Source organism: Fundulus heteroclitus, chromosome 24 (assembly GCF_011125445.2).
Source record: "Fundulus heteroclitus isolate FHET01 chromosome 24, MU-UCD_Fhet_4.1, whole genome shotgun sequence".
NCBI lineage: Eukaryota > Metazoa > Chordata > Actinopteri > Cyprinodontiformes > Fundulidae > Fundulus > Fundulus heteroclitus.
The window spans coordinates 21,463,107-21,480,628 of record NC_046384.1 but is presented as its reverse complement, the minus strand read 5'-3'; the positions used below and the strand labels follow the sequence as shown (position 1 = coordinate 21,480,628).

Sequence of the window (17,522 nt, the reverse complement as noted above, 5' to 3'; positions counted from 1 at the left end):
CATTTGTAAACCTATCAGACTAATGCATGGAATCATTGTAAGAGAATAAAGAGAAATACTGTTTTTAATAAATTTGTGTTACAAACAAAAATTTGAAAAGCGTAGTGTGAATTTACATCCCTGTGTTAAGCTTCATCCATCTTCCCTTCAAGTCCAGCCAGCTTTCCTGTCCCTTTTGAAGAAAGCATACCCACAGCATGATGCCACCGCAGCCATGTTTCTACATGGGGATATGTGTTTAGTGTTTTGAATGTACGCCACACATTTTATTTCATCTGGCCAGAGCACAGTCTCCTACACGTTTTGATGTGCTGCCTTTATGGTTTGTTGGTCACTAACGACAGCACTTCTTTTGGCTTCCATTCAGCAATAGCAAATTTTCTTGCCACCCTTCCATAAGGGGCAAATCTGGTGTTTGAAGATTAAAGTAAACACGGGTAGACTTTTATTAGCCTATTAGGTGACTTCCGAGTCACCTTTTAGGCTTGAGGGCATCAGGCCCCACTGATTATGTAGAAGTACCAAAGTTAGAAATCCATGTCACTTTCATATGGTTTGTATTTGCAATCAAGTTCCAAAAACCATGTATGCAGGATGTACATCATTCTAAAATCAAAATAAATACCTTCAGTTTATGATTTTAATGCAAAAAGGGATAGAAAATGTTTCTTGTTTGCAGACAAAATCTTAAAGCGAGGTTTTATTGGTTGAAAGCAATTATTAATTACAGTGAATACAAATTAAAAAGTATGCAACACTAAAAGATTACTGCCGCACATAGTCCAGTCATACCGTTTCCATTTTGCTCTGAAATGGCACAACTCTGTCTTTACATGTTGGAATTCCTACAGCATGATTGCTTCTCCACCATTCAACAAGAGCTGCCAAGGCCGATGACGTGCACCACTGCTGCCTCCAACAGTCTGTTAAAAACTTTACAACTGCACTGAAATCTGATGACTCGCTGGAAAAAAAAAAAAAAAAACATCAGTGCTCCTTACCTCATTTGTCCAAATAGATACGAAGAAAAAAAATTCCTTCGTGGCCACAAGAACTACCGCATGCAGAAAAGCTGCCAGACTGACTGCAAGTCTGTGCAGAAATTTACCAGCAAGCCATCGTTATGAAAGCTTTGCTTTTAAAAGCACTATAGCCTGAGCTAGGGAACATTAAAAGCAATGATATTTGTTTTTTTGAATTTTGGGGTAATCTAAGGTTGTGTTACTACAGAAAACTGTGGGAAAAAATGAAAAAAATAATGTATGTGTAGTTGCAGCCAAAAGAAACTCATTATCAACATTAATTTTACATTTTTATTCAACTATTTATTTGAAGTGGTATTAAGGAGTATTAAGGTATGAAGGAGAAATTAATCAAACTGGCGGGAGCTCATTTGTGTCTGGAAATAAAGTCAACCTTCAAAACAAAGTGTGTTACGACCAATTGTGTCGCAGTTTAAATCAGTATTTAAAAGCCCCTTTTTATATTTGCTCTGTTTTTTTTTGTCTCTATTTTAAATGCGTTCAATTAGGAAATTAGGTTAATGATAATGACTGTTAGAGCGTAATCCGGGTCACACACATGTGATTTAGATATTGGAAGTCTCATGAAAGGCCTGCAGTTAATCTTGCAGGCTGGAACATCATTCTTGTGCGGAACGACTTTATCCAGAAAAAGCTTTTGGCAGGATTTAGCAACCAGTCTAAAGACACTCCTGCTTATCAGTTTAGACCTTATTCTAAGTGGGTCCCTTAGTCAAGGTGCTCCAGTTTTACCCATTACTACATAACTTGGCCACCCGGGGGAACGTTTTTCATATTAAATGGCTATTTTTACCCATGCTGCACAGAGCTGGATGGAAATGGTGTCAGCTGGCTTGGAGCAATTTTTTTAAGGTGGCTGCCCACTTTTTTTTTTTCCTCATCCAAAACCAGCAGCTTTTCTGATGTCTTAGTCACAACTATTATAGAGCCATTATGTTGTAACGGAAACATAAAAATAAACTTCCCTACCAGCATATGGCAGTTTGCAAAACATGTCAAACCTTCTGATTTTTTTCCATACATGTGGCGTTACAATCACAAACCTCTGTGTATTATGCTCGAATTCTATGGAGCACAAAGCTTTGTGGAAGAAAAAATACCACAGCACATCATAAATGTAGCAGTATCATGCTGTGGGGACGCAAAAATTAGAGAACGATCATAATCATGAGGAACAGCAAACACACCAGATGGGAAAATTGTTGTGAAAAAAATCACTTCCACAATAGTTGTGTTCCCATCAACGTTTTAAATACGCATTTTGAAGTGTCGCATTAGAAAAGATTGATGGAAACAGCGACATTCGAAATAACTCACAAAGTTCGCAAAAAGGTTTTTAAGCTCACTTGAGGTGGTTTTGACTTTCGAAAAAAAAACAGTAAATGCGCTAACGAGTAGATGGAAACACATTTGTCAAATCAGTTCTGACGTAGCGAACATTTACCTCACATGACCTATCAACCGGTTCTGCTAGCGCCGTCTTCCCAAACGCTCCCATAGCGCTCGAAAACAGCGCTGGGAAGCAACAACAGGAACGTGAGGAACGACGAAAAGACTCGAGCATTTAGCAAAACTTCGCTCCATCTGTGGTCTGTGCTAGTTTGCAACCTCTACTTCCTGTTTATTACAGCCAATGTCCACGTATGACGGCGATACACTTTTCGTCGGCTGGTTAATTCACTATGAACCAGCAAATGGAAACACGTTTCATCGCATTTTCTTTTATAAGACATAAGGTTTGCCCCAAAATTTGCTTTCCAATTGGATGGAAACATGGCTAATGAGACACGGTGGTGGCGGCATCATGCTGTGGGGATGTTGATAGGAGTTGATTGGAAGAGGGATGAAGCCTAATACTGAAAGAAGAGGCTACAAAACAATTGAGACTGGATTCCCCTTCTTGCACGAAACGACTCTAAACACAAAGCCAGAGCTACGACGGACTGGTTTAGACGGCTTAAAAGTTGGACCATGTAATGTAGAAAAATGTAATGCACTGTGTTTCATCCTAAATCTGTTAATTTCAAGGTTGGGAATAAGACAAAACATGAGCAGGCCTAAGGGGGAAGGAGAATAAAACACATGACCAGAAAAACAGAAGCTGTGCCCACTAATGACAACAAAGCTCAGCAGAGAGCCAGCCCCCCATTTCAACTTCTGTATCGTGGCACCGATATAGGTCAGCAGTGCTAAAGCATCTGCAAATCTACAGATTATCTGTGGCAGGTTTTTACACTCTAATCAGCCCAAATCCTCTGGAGTAGAGTTGACTCTTAGTTCGGATCGCGAGGGTTTTAACTACTGTACCTAAAAACTGGAGATGCGTAAAGGTTTCAGAATAACAAGAATAAGAATTACTTTATGGTCCCACAGAGGGGAAATTCGGGAGGCGCTGAACAGGTCTGTGAAATTAACTCAGAAGAATTCAAATAAAAATAGGTATTAAAAAAAAATCATTATTTGCTTCATGAATGGTACAATGCCAGAGAGGAATGAAGCCAACAGAGACGTGAATGCCAACATTTCTCACATTTGGAAGTCATTTTTAAACCTGCAGGGGCCGGCTTTATGGCTTGGCCTCCACTTTGTTTACTAAGCAGCCCCGCCTAAATCATCTATAGCAGGGGTGTCAAACTCATTTCTATATGGGGCCACTTTGGCGTCATGAAGTCATTAAAAGGGCCGGTTGCACGTGCATAGACGATACTTTTTATTTCATAATTTCATTCCAGTTCACATAAAAGTATAAAAAATGCACAGTAACATAAAAGTAGCAACCTTAGGCCCAGTTTATACAGTTTATCTGCAAAAAAAGTTGATATTGGGGTGAGTTACACTTACAGGAGGCACAGATTTAGCCACTTTATACACTTTAAAAGGATATATGCCTCTACTTTATGACATGATATGCCTTTTTTTTTGGCTCTTGAGGGCCGGATAATTTACCTTGACGGGCCGGATTCGGCCCGCGGGCCTTGAGTTTGACACCTGTGATCTATAGCATAGCTCACACAAAAAAAGTATTTGCCACATTACAGATTTCTTGATTATCTGTGTTTTCTCAAAATTATAGTTCACATTTTTGTATCATATATAACCAATGTAAATAATTTATAAAACAACCAGGTCCTGAGTGAAAATCTAATTGTTTCCTACACCAAATAACTGTTCAGACGCCTTTCAGCTTTTGGAATACCTAGCAATGAGGAATTATAGCCCACTAACCTTGCCTGCAAGATGAATTCTCGATGTATTTGTGCGTTCATAAACACCCGAGAAACCATCTTGTACCGTTCTGGCTTCAACCGTCTGTGTCCGAACCAAGAATTGTTTGGTCCAATCACGTTGCAGTATTATGGTTTAAGGCGGTGTCAGGATCCCCAGAGTTGTGTTCTTGTTTGATTGGACTCACCTGTGTTTAATTATCCCCATTGTGTATTTAAGTTGCCTCAGTTTGTTTCCCCGTTGTCGGGCCATTCTGGTCCTCCTGTGTTTCCACGTTGTCCTGTGCTCCCGAGTTCTGCTGTAAGTCTCTTGTTTCATTAAATATTACCTTTAATCCCATTTGCTGTTTCTGCCTCGTTGCTGCCTAGGTCCTCTTCTGCTAAACATGACAGAAATGGCCCGACCAAGAGAGGGCCAGGCAACGGGCCTGGTAAGAATCGGGCTGCCTAATCAGCTCTGGAGGCAGCCTCTGGTGCATCTGCCTCCTAGCTGCTTTGGGGCTCCTCCTGTCTGCCACCGCTCTGACCAGCCCGATCCTTGGGACTCAATCGGGAGGACGCTCTCCTCCCACCGCGAGCGGCTTCGGTCGCTTGGGGAGGCAGTTCAGACCACTCAAGATCTGCTGCGGGGGCTGTCGGGCCGGATTGGTCAGCTGACGGTTGCTGTCCTCGCCCGCCAGCAGAATCGCCCTTCCGCGCCGCTGCCCAGCGCACCCGAACCGCCGCTGCCCAGCGCACCCGAACCGCCGCTGCCCAGCGCACCCGAACCGCCGCTGCCCTCCGCACCCGAGCCGTCATCCGAGGTCTCCTCCGCACCCGAGCCGCCATCCGAGGTCTCCTCCGCACCCGAGCCGCCATCCGAGGTCTCCTCCGCACCCGAGCCGCCATCCGAGGTCTCCTCCGCACCCGAGCCGCCATCCGAGGTCTCCTCCGCACCCGAGCCGCCATCCGAGGTCTCCTCCGCACCCGAGCCGCCATCCGAGGTCTCCTCCGCACCCGAGCCGCCATCCGAGGCCTCCACTGTACCTAAGCTTCCTGAATTTCCCAGCGTTTTCGAGTCTTGTGAGCTTTCCCGTGCTCACAGGTCCTGCCGCTGGTCTCTAGAGTTTCGCCGGCCGGCTGAGCTGCAGCTTTGTCACCGGGGTCTCCCACAGTGGTGCCCGCTGCTGGCTCTGCTTTTCCGCCGCCGGGGACGTCCACCGCGATGCCTCTGGCTCTAAAGTCAACCAAGTTCTTGGTGTGGATTTTTTTTTCCTTTTTCCCTCCTTCCGAGACCCCCATCCGCCCACCCTGGCTGGGTTGTTTTCGTTTTTTTTGGACTGGACATTGATGGGCGTCTGGAATCCGCCCTTAAGAGGGGGGTAATGTCAGGATCCCCAGAGTTGTGTTCTTGTTTGATTGGACTCACCTGTGTTTAATTATCCCCATTGTGTATTTAAGTTGCCTCAGTTTGTTTCCCCGTTGTCGGGCCATTCTGGTCCTCCTGTGTTTCCACGTTGTCCTGTGCTCCCGAGTTCTGCTGTAAGTCTCTTGTTTCATTAAATATTACCTTTAATCCCATTTGCTGTTTCTGCCTCGTTGCTGCCTAGGTCCTCTTCTGCTAAACATGACAGGCGGGACATACAGCTGCGACGAAAGCAAAAGGTACCAAGCAGGAGAACGCTAACCTGACCCTAGCCAGGTGAATTTCGCTCCGCCTAGCTCCACTCATCCATCTGGAACTGATCCATAGGAATGACGTTTTTGAAGGCTGGGCCTTATCAAAAATCCTTGCATATGATTGGATAAGCCTCTTGTCGGTCATCTTTATCGACGTGCTATTTCAACCACTCACACCGAAGTCAACCCGTGACGCTGATGAGAGCGACGCAGAAAAAAAAAAAACTTGCCAAATCCGGTCAGGAGAAGGGCAAAAACATCGTTTCCACCAACAAAAGCCTTCAGAGCCGTTCTCTGATGTTATTTTAATGAAACAATATTAGGTAGATTGGACAACATGGAAGAAATAGCAGCATCAATGCTAACGCTTGCTTCCTCGATTCGAGCCGCCATTGTTGTCTGAATCAAAACAGTCTCACGTCACGGTCGCTTCTCCACTACGTCACATCAATGAAACTCCAGCCCTGTGTCCTGATTGGCTGGACAATAAAACTGGTTGGAGAAATCACTCTCTATGGGAGATGTCCCAGATGGATGTGAGTGAAGCTAGGCGGAGCTAAGCGGAACGAAATTCTTCTGGCTCGTCAGGTTAGGAGAACGCATGCATAGCTGCTGCTATCACATCTGTTTTGTCAGAAGCCACGATTGTTACGAGTGTCGCTATCCTTGACCAGCGTAACTTGTGGTTTCTCGTGGCGCCTGTTGCTTACAACATTTTTTTAAATGACACCATGATTGGGTAAAAGCAACCCTTGGCAGGTGGGCAGTAGCAGTCACTTTGCCTAATCAGCTCAGAAAGTTCTGCTGAAAGTCCCTCCTTTCCCCAAACGGATTCAATGGGCGCAGTCCCAGATTGATAATGTGCAGAACATAGAGTGCTACACATTATCGATCTGGCTGACCAGGGTAATGGCCCACTCTTTTTTGGATAATTGTTTTATTTCAGCCACATTGGAGTGCTTTAGAGCATGAATGGCCTGTTTAAGGTCATCCCATAGCACCTCCATGGTATTCTAGTCTGAATTTTGACTTCAAAAGCAAACCAGGGGCTTTTTAACCAAGTTATCAGAAACATACCCCACACCACAACTTTCCATGTCTAACCATTCACAGTTTGGGAACCCTCTCACATTCTGCTCTTTCCCAGAGGTCTGCGTGAAGGAAGTTTAAGCCACTGTCAGGGTCATGAAACCCTCCACATGTGACCCAGTGAAGGTTAACTTTGCCTCCCTCAGTCCTCTCATCACTACCAAAGATAATTAGTCGCTCCAATCGGAACACATTCCCCCAACTCTGTCTGCTATAAGCAAGCATCTCCTTAAAAACTTACCCTGGAACCCCAAGACCTGGCAAACTACAGATCAATTTCCAATCTTCCCTTCCTCACTAAAGTTTTGGAGAAATCTGTCTCAATCTATCTTGAAGAAAACCTACATGACGATACATTTGTGGATAAATTGCAATTTGTTTTCCGTACAGCTCAAAGTTCTTAAATAGCTTTGATTTAAAATAGCCTTAAATAGCCTCTTCACCTCTCGTTCTGCTCAACCTGCCTTCGATATGGTTAACCAACACATCCTTCTCCGCCACTTATACCACCTTGCACGCCTCAAAGGCATGGAAGGAAGTGCCACTCCAAGGAGTGTAAAGAAAGCAGTAATGCAGTCATGGTCACAGAGATGTGTCAACTGTCAATCGAAATATTAAGGAATGCTTGTAAAATAAAACAAGGAAAGAATTTCAATGTATACAGAATATTAAGGAATCGATGTCAAAGAAAATGCAGCTACAACAAACACTGTGGAATGGTTTATATCTGGGTGAGGCCAAAGAAAGGGGATTCTCAGAGCTTTGGTGAAGTTTTCCAAAGTTCAGGGGAGCACAATATAAAGCAACGCTGCAGAAGTGAGTCGCACAAGAAACGCACAGCTTAACAATTCCTCATGGACACATTTAATTCAAAACCAAAGATGCCTGCCAGACAGACAAGGGAACAGCAGCCAAGATTAAATTAAACAAAATATGACTACATAAACGTTTAAAGTATCACCCTGTAAATTTTTGCAACTAGAGGGAATTAGACCTGTACCTTTCAGGTTTAGCGCTGCTGAAGGCCACTGGCAACACTGCCCTGTTCGCAAAATTAAACAGTCTACCTCCATGTTTCGGAATCTGATAGCAGACCAGCTTGGACCAGCAGATTGAGATGTCGTGGAGTTACTTTAAAGACAAAGTCACATTAATCCCTTTAGATTATCCTCAGAGTCTCCCAGTGAAGCAGAGAAGGAGAGGGAGAGGCAGAGCCAGGGGGAGAGGGAGAGGGAGGGGGAGCTCCAGGAGCTGTAGAAGAGAAGGACGGGATAGACAACAGGCTGATTATGAAAGGCTGCAGGAACTTCAGCAGAGGAGAACAGCTGACATGCTGGTTTGTGAACTATATTTATTTTGTAATAACCATGGCCATGACAGACTGATCGAGGATGAGGAAAAATAGAAGCATGTAAAGTTAGCTCTCATGTTTAATGGGAGCTCAGACAGCCATAAAGCGGTGCTCTAGGTCACATGACCCATTCAAAGCCGGATCCGCACTTTTCCAGTTACATAAGCGCAACTTGCATTGAGCATCAATATGTGCCAAGTGCTGTATATTGACCTGAAAAGTAATTTAATACAACTCAAATTAAGCTAATACTTGGGTCAAAACTTACACGACGCTGCTTTAATAAAGTTTTTCTGTTTGTCTTTAAAAAAAGTATCTTAAAGCTTGTAAAGCTTTTTTTTCTGATGAACTAAGAGCAACTTTCTAAACTGTTTTATTAAACTTCAAAAAAAAAAGGTAAATTTTTTCTTTTTTACAAACTCTTGCTAATTCATTGTTGTGCACTAACAGGCAAGGCAGAGGTTAATTAATGTAATGTGTGATCTTAGATTTAACATGTATGACATCATCATAGTGTTGGTAAAGTATCCTGCATTGTCTCTCATTAGCCTCCTTATTGTGCCTCATGTGTTTGTTTGTTTGTTTGTTTTTTAGATCTGGTCACCCTAATGCCAGATCACAAAGCCATTTGGTCTCCTTGAGTGTATCCAAAAGATTAGTTCTGGGGGCCTTTCTTTTTAATTTGTACATGATACCACTTGGGTGCATTATCGGTAACTATGGGGTCTAATTTTATTGCTATGCTGACGATACTCTATACCTTAAGCAGGGTGGCAAATACCAATATGTCTGAGATCCCATCTTCATCATCCTCACCCACCTTTTCCATTCTTCTCTCACTTGCAACACAAATAAATGGATGCAACCAACGTTTTCCTCACCTTCACAGTTAAAAAATTTAAGAAATTACAATAGGTACTCCATACTAAAAAGTCCTCAGTATTAGTTTTTCTGGCCAGAACATTTCTCCTTAGAGTACGGTCACCGACTTTGGCGTTCATTTTTGATCTACAGCTCATCTTTGACAGCCATGTCAAGCACATTTGTCAAATGTCCTTCTTGCACCTTTGAAGCCTTGCAAAAATCCAGCCCACACTCTCCTTCTCTGGTGCAGAACAGCTGAGGTCCAAGAATGAAACCTTGTGGTACTCCCTCAGGAGACGGCAGCAGAGGTGGAGGAAAATGTATCAATGCAGATGCAGAAGTTTCTGTCTGAGAGGTATGACGTAAACCTAGCAATGAATGCGCACCCACTATAGAAATAGAAATGTGTTTGATTGTCTGAAACAATTAAGCGTGACAAAAAAAAAGGAAAAAACAACAGAAATCTTTCAGAGGGTAGGTGTGTTTTTATAGTACTGTATGTTTGCAAGGTGCCTCGCTTTCAGGTCTAGATGATTTATTGCATGCACATGTATTAATAATGAATGCTCCCCAGAGTGCACAGTGTGGGACCAAGTTGATGAGGAGAAAGGGGGCAGGTATAAAAATAGAGCGGACACCCAACATCATCTCATGCATTATTAAATGCAACCCGGAGTTCTGATCTGTATGCTTTATGGTGGCCCAAGGAATGTGGGAAAGAAGGCAATTAATGAGCCTCTGGGACATAATTCCCCAGCAGACATGAAGATAAACACAGATAAAAAGAAAAGATATTTACCAAAAATTAAGGTGATTTTCACCACCTGTGCGGTTCTCCGACTAAATAACTTCAGTAAATATAACGGCATTCCCGAGCATAAGGCCACCTGTCATTTTAGTCAGAGCAACTACAAGGGCCATGAAATATATTTGATTATATAAAAAACTATAAATAAAATAATAATAAAATAATAATAATTTTTTATTATTATTATGACTTTTGTTGGTCTCAAGTCAGCAAGCATTGTGGGGTTTTATCTGTTAATCTTTGACAGAGGAGTAGCCCCGGGCAATTAATCGCATTTGCAATATAATCGCAATTTTAAAAACTGCAATTCCAGGTCTGCACTTTTTGGCATGTAACAATAAATGAATAAGACATCCTTTAGGTGTCGGTAATATGTTTAAAGTGGGTTTGCCTCCACATGGAAGGAAAGAGAGTTGCAGCAGTGAGATAATCACTTTTTTTTTTACTTGTTTTAGAATTTATATAATCATACTGTTTTACCAAGAACTTTTAGGATCTCAACATAGCATTAAGTATCAGTCAACCTATTTAATACATAGACTTGTTTGTTGGTTGAGCTTTGTACTATATGTTCAACAAGGATTGTTGAACATCATATAAGGATTGATGCACTGCAAAAAGGGAAAAAAAAATAAGTAAAAAATGTCTTGAAATCAGTGTATTTTTCCTTGATTTGAGCAGGTAAATAAGGCTATTTGCCAATGGAATAAGATTTTTCCACTTAAAATAATAAAAATTCATCACCATCGTCTTATTTCAAGAGCAGAATTCCTAATTATCTTTTTTTAGAGGTAAAAATACTAATTCCATTGGCAAATAGTCTTATTTAGCTGCTCAAATCAAGGAAGAATACACCAATTTCAAGAACATTTTACTTGCTTTTTAGTTCCCTTTTTGCAGTGTGTCCAACTCAACAAGTTATTCTCTTGAAGAAGAATATTCTGATTAACAGTTCCATTTCCTATTTTAAATAGTCCTTGTTTACAAATATCTTTATCTACAGGGTAATTTTCTTCTTTGTGGTTAATGCAGAGAAAAGTCAAAATTAAATCACAATCGCAATTATTGTTGACGTATATCACAATTTTGATTTTTGGCTAAATCGTACAGCCCTACAGAGGGGTACCAACATTTGTTTGAATTTGCCATACATGCATTCTGTGTCACATGAAAAGGGCAGCTGCACCATTAGGATGCATTTAAAATAGAACAAAGGAGGCACATTAGAGGAGTCAGTTTTACACATATTGATCCGTTAGTTTAAAGAGAGACTGTTTAGAAGTGAGGTTCCATTGCGAGGAAATAAGCAGTAAATATCCTCCCTGCAGCTGATGCCGCTCCTAATACATTTGTTTTGAGAAAGCACGTTCATTTTCTACATAATATCCAATTATGAAAATGTCACAGTGGATAATAAGGATGCAGAAACCCACCGTCATGTTCCCATTACATGGTTATTTTGTGGGAGAGCCACAAGGCGTAATCATTGGGTCAGTTCCACACTACTTTCTATTGTACTGTATTCTGCAACTTTCAGATGTTGCCCTTTTGTTGCATAATAATCATGTCTTATGCACTTACATTGAAAAATTACTTTCCAGTTAGTCTGGTTAAAAAGTCTGCCTCCTTGCCATACCTTTGATTGAATGTGAGAAGCTTTAGCTAACGTCAACAACAAGCACTGAATTCAGAGCATCACTCAATTAACCTCGCCTGTAAGATGAATTCTCGCTGTATTTGTGTGTTCACAAACACACGAGAATCCATCTTGTACCGCTCCGGCTTCAGCCGTTTGTGTCCGAACCAAAAACGGTTCGGGCCAATCACGTTGCAATCTTGTGGTTTAAGGCGGAACATACCGGCGCAACAAAAGAAAGAGCGGCTGAGCCCACAGCCTAGGGGTGGGCGATATATCGAGTATACTCAATGTATCTCAAGTTTCCCTCTGCGCGATAGTTAAAATGACTTTATCTAGCTTTTTATTCTAGCTAGTTACAAGATTATCAGATTTGTAATGAATGAGCAACTGTAAAAACATCTACATACTCAGGCTGGTTCAATCCATGAAAAGTAGCTACCAACTGAGCTTCTCTGCCAAATCTATTGAGACGACATACGTCTGTCTGCTACAGAGCTTGACTGGAGTCGAGCTCTCTAGAGCTAAAACCAAAACCGGTTCAATAATACAGTGATAACCCAGTTTTACAGCTACCAAACTACAAAATGTCCCATTTTTTGGTCGAGGCACCAAGATCAAGGAGAATGTTCTTTTCTGGCCAGTACATTTCATACTTCACAGGAAAATTAAGCCTTGAACTCACGAAAAGTCTTCATAGGGCCCTCCTACTGCAGGGCGGATCAGAGCATTAGCCACGCCCACTTCAATTTCTTGTCCAATCAGACATTTGTGTGTCAGGGAACACACACACACAAAAATCTCTGCCTTGAGGCGTCAACAAGAAGCAACCAGAACTCCAAAACCATGACTCCAGTAACAGAAAGAGTTCATCCAGAGATGGAAAGAACAAAACACCATAACCTATGTTCAAAAACTCATTAACAGGACAACTGACCACACATGAGAACTGAAAATGAAACATGATAAGATCAGAACAAGATTCTTTTACAGGGGCTACTTTAAATTAGAGGTCCACCGATACATCGGCCAGCCAATATTTTGGGCCAATATTTGTGGGTATTTTTTCTTCGGCATCGGCCCGACACGTGCATGCATTCGCCAATCCATTATGCACACTCAGCAGTTATGCCCTAAGATCACAGGAAGTCCATGCATTGGCGCTGCCTCATTGGCAGATTATATGTTCTCCTTTTCATAGCTTCGCCTCTACTAATTGCTATGTAATTTATTGGGATCTATTTCGGTAGAACAACACAAGGCACTGCAAAACTGTGCATAATTGTGAAGGGGCATGAAAAAGATATATACATAAAAATCTAATATGGGTGATGGGCTTTTTGCAGTTATCCCCTTTACTCTGACCTCCCTAAATAAAGTCCATTGATACCGTTTGCCTTCAGAAGTTACCCGATTAGTAAAGAGAACATGGGATAACACGATATATCCCACGCTTTGGACATCTCACAGATGACTTTTCAAACTATCATCTGAGAAAGGTAGGAGTATACCTGGAGAATAACAACTGACAAATTATGGTGGCAGCATCCTGCTGTGAGGATGCCTTTCTTCAGCAGGAGGCTGGTCAGACTTGATAGGAGGACAGATCAGGCTAAATACAAGGCAATCCAGGAAGAAAACCTGGTTACACACTACAGAAGACCTAAGACTGCAAGCTCGTCTTCTAGCAGGAGAACAACTGCAAACATGCAGCAAGAGCAACAACGGAAATATTTAGATCAAGACATATTTATGAGATGAATCCAAGTCCAGACCTAAAGGCAATAGAGAAGACTTGAAAGCTGAACCTCAGAGATCCACTTTATCGAATCAGACTGACCTTGAGCTGTTCTGCAAAGACAAATTGGCAAAAGGTTCAGTCTTGCAAAAAAAAATAAAAAAATAAAAACTGATGTCCCATAAGACATTAAAGTGCGTTAAAGTGCATTAAACAAAAGTACACTACACTTCAGCACACTTCTTTTTTTATTTGGTAAAAATTTAAAAATAAAATAAGCATCATTATCCTCTTATTAACCACAATTGTGTGCTAACTTGTATTGCTCTATCACGATAACACTAACAATAACAAAGTAAAATCCCGTGAAGATTGAGGTTGTAGCATGATAAAAAGTTCCAGGGCTACAAATATGTTTGCAATGCAGCCCCAAATGGGCATACGTTTATATATAGGTACTTATATTATTGTCTATATATCGAGTGCTAAGGGGATATTAAGTCATAGTCCTTGTTTGTGTGCACAAACTTGACCAGTAAAGCTTCTTCTGATGAACTGAAACTGATAGAAAAATCCATTAGCAAGAGTAAAAATAAATAAATCACATATTGATCACTGTTATACAACAAAGACCCGGCGGCTGACTCTGACCACAACATAATCACAACCTATAATTTAGAGTCTACACCCATATATGTTCTGAAACACAACTAAAAGACGCAGTTTGTTTTATTTTATTTTATTTATTTATTTGTTTGTTTGTTTGACTTTAGGCGACTGTTTCTGCCAAATGGATCATGTTGCAAGGTGCATCTGCGAGGATCGGGTGACAGATTGTACCATTTGGTGTGCATGCATCCAGTTAAAGCTCCCAGTGTGCATTTCTGTTACCTGGCAACCTCTTTGAGAAAGTTGTAACAAGAGTCAGGCATGGGAAACATGCAGTGGCAGAAGATAGAATAACTTACACACACACACACACACACACACACTCACTCACACCAGTGCATATGAAACGTCATCAATGGTCCTATGGCCAATAGTTTATTTTAATGCATCTAAAATGATGGTTTAACTTTCCCACATATAGTATCTCCTTTTATATATATATATAATAATCTTGTATGTATGCAGAGAAATGTAGAGAAATGTAGAGAGAAAGAGTGGTGTTTTGACCTTACCATCAACACTGAAGTTCTGACAGCCTCAGAGACGCTCTGCCTGAGCTCCGCCGCGGTCCCAGGCTTGTTGAGCCCCCTGGTGAACTTCCTCGGCTCAGGTGGAGCAGAAGCCATCGCACAGTCCACCTTTCATCGGGTGGCCAGGTACGGAAGAGGAGCGCAGTAATTTCCGAGGTGTTGCCGGGAACGTCAAGTATCCCTGCGCTGACGCTGCTGCACGATGCCCCGCGCACCTGGGGGAAAAACTTCAAACGTACGTGAACGCCGCGGCTCGGGAGACCCCGAGGACAACTCCGCTAAAAAAACGTCACGCCCATTTCTCTGTGCGCCGGGATCCAATTGGACAGCTCTGCAAGCCAAGCTATCCCGTCATATCTGCGGCCCACGTCCTACGGACTTATATTTGGAGCTTTGTTTTTCCCTGTGTTTCGTAAATATGCCACATTCATTAACGTTTTTAGCTGTTGGGTGTCTGCGTAAGTGGCGCGACCATCACTACTGAGCTTTCATAACTGCGAACCAGGGTTGATGTCACGCTGCCGCAGTACGACATCGCCCCCTACTGGAATATGAGGGTAACTCCAACCATAGCTGGAGATGAGCCATAGAAAAGATGCGTCAAGCCCGTCCGCCATATTGTGAGTGGAAATTTCAAACTGAGGTTAATAAATAAGGTTTTGTTCATTTTAGTGGGGCTACTTTTCTCGTTGGGAAACAATAAACTGTTCCAAATCAATCACAAAGTAATAATGATAAAAAAAAATTATATGGAACACAATGTGCATAAATGCAACTGTTTTTTTTCCCTTAATTTACCTGTTTAATTTAGTGATAGTTATAATCATTAAACTCCATTTACTCCAGCAATCTTGTTTTTGTAATGATTATTGCTTAATTGTGAAAACCCCTAATCTGGTACACCAGATTAAGATAATTCATATTGTATTGAAAAATACTTTTAAAACATTAATAAAAGTTCCAAATAATAATTATTATTACCTTCTGAATTTGTTCACAAGTGATCGCTGGCTCTTAGACAACTCCTCTGATAATTATTTCCACTTTCTGAAATCTTGCAGTGAGGGACTTGATTAATAAACATCTATGGTTTGATTTCTTTGCACATGTCAGAATCAGAATCAAGTTTATTGCCAAGTAGGTTTGCACTTACAAGGAATTTGACTTGTTGTAGATGGTGCAGACAAAATAGCTATATATATACAGAATATATATCCGCAGTGTGGATGGGATGTTACCAATTTGCTGAGAATTTCAGTTGCATCTCTTGGAAAATATGAACTTAATATTATACATTTCACCTGGTATATCCGGTGGTCTGGTGTTTAAAGATGGTCTAGACTCTAGGTTATGAAATCAACATCCTAAACTTGGGTATCTGAACATGGTTTAATGCAGAATCAGATTCAGCTTTAATTGCTATGATTGTGTTCACAATCACAGCAATTTGACTTTGGTTACAAATTAGCTCACAGCACACTGACAGTAGGTATAAATATGGAAGCTGCAGAATGTACATGTATCGATTTTTTTTATATGTAAAGAAATTTCATCATCAGAAAGTTGAAAAGGTATGACACAACAGTAAACACACCAAGACATGGGTGTCCAGTAGCCAAGAGACCTACCACTGTTAACCCTCCTGTTATGTTGCGGGTCAAATTGACCCGTTTTAAAGTTTGAAGATCTAGGAAAAATAGTTAAAAGTATTTTTTTAGTATGAAACTTCTTCTGCTTGCCTTAAATAGTGTAATCAACATATAATTTGAAAATGGTTCATTTCACATTTTTGCAACCACCCCCTGCATGTTTATATCACATAGATACTGTTCGGGTCAATTTGACCCAGCAGTCAAACTGGAGGTAAAAGGGGGTCAGAAATGTCAGACTATTTCTTTCTTTGCAACTGTGAGACATGTTTCACCACAATCACACACACACACACACACACACACACACACACACACACACACACACACAGTGGATGAAAGACTGGTGGCATTCAGAGGTCACTGCCCATTTAGGCAATACATGCCTTCCAAACCAGCTAAATATGGGATAAAAATCAGGGCAGCATGTGTTGCAAACACCAGCTATGCATTGAGCATGCAGGTTTACACTGGAAAGCCGGTTGGAGGAGCCCCAGAGAAGAATCAGGGCACAAGGGTAGTGCTCGACATGGCACAGGGTCTCAGGGGACAGAACATAACCTGTGACAATTTTTTCACAAACTACAACTTGGGTCAGGATCTTCTAAAGAGAAAGCTCACAATGGTCGGAACTTTGTCTAGGTTAGACAACCTAGACAAAGTGACAAGTTCCTACAGCACCGAACGGATGACTGCGCACTGGCCATTGGTCATCTTTTATAACATGATCGATGCATTAGCCTACAATGCATTTATCATCTGGATGGAGATATTTCCTGACTGGAATGTGTCAAAGCTGTACAAGAGGCGCATCTTTCTCGAGGAGCTGGGGAAGGAGCTTGTGACACCGCACATCCAATGGAGGCAGCACCTGCCAAGGACCACAGCCGCTGCAGCCACGGTGAGGGAGATCCAGGAGAGGACGGCATCAAGTACACCAATACGTGAGGTAAGTAAGTAAATGTGTGTGTGTGTGTCTGCATGTCTGTGTATAAGTGTATGAGAGTGAGTTGTGTGTGTCTTGGGATCAGCAAAAAGACACCATAGTAAAGTAATCATGGTCCTCTTGTTTATAGGTTGCTGCTGAGGGGAAAAGAAAGAGGAAGAGGAGCCAGGTCTGCAGGCCATCTGACGATGTCAAGACAAGCATGACCTGCGTGAAATGTGCAAAATTCATTTGCACAAAGCACAGTGTGATGACATGTCACTCCTGTGCTGTGTAGATGTACAGACAGGCAGACAGACAGAAAGACACACACGCA

The 17,522-nt window shown here is 41.7% G+C and overlaps 2 protein-coding genes across 4 annotated transcripts in view; one reads left to right on the top strand and one right to left on the bottom strand.

The window, feature by feature from the left end:
- Window positions 1-14,972, bottom strand: part of dock9b (dedicator of cytokinesis 9b) — an 89,470-nt gene extending 74,498 nt beyond the window's left edge. Inside the window, exon 1 of one of the 3 annotated variants that reach the window (XM_036127968.1) lies at window positions 14,594-14,972. In XM_036127968.1, coding sequence (XP_035983861.1) covers window positions 14,594-14,707 — 114 coding nt within the window. In that variant the 5' untranslated portion in view covers window positions 14,708-14,972. The remainder of the gene's footprint in view (window positions 1-14,593) is intronic. The other 2 variants (XM_036127974.1, XM_036127972.1) reach the window with 2 other exon arrangements.
- A 1,273-nt stretch (window positions 14,973-16,245) lies between these two features.
- On the top strand, window positions 16,246-17,522 carry LOC118557820. Its single transcript, XM_036128227.1, has 2 exons — window positions 16,246-17,209; window positions 17,337-17,522. Exons 1-2 carry the CDS (start codon window positions 16,418-16,420, stop codon window positions 17,481-17,483), a joined length of 939 nt encoding a protein of 312 aa, XP_035984120.1. The 5' UTR covers window positions 16,246-16,417; the 3' UTR covers window positions 17,484-17,522.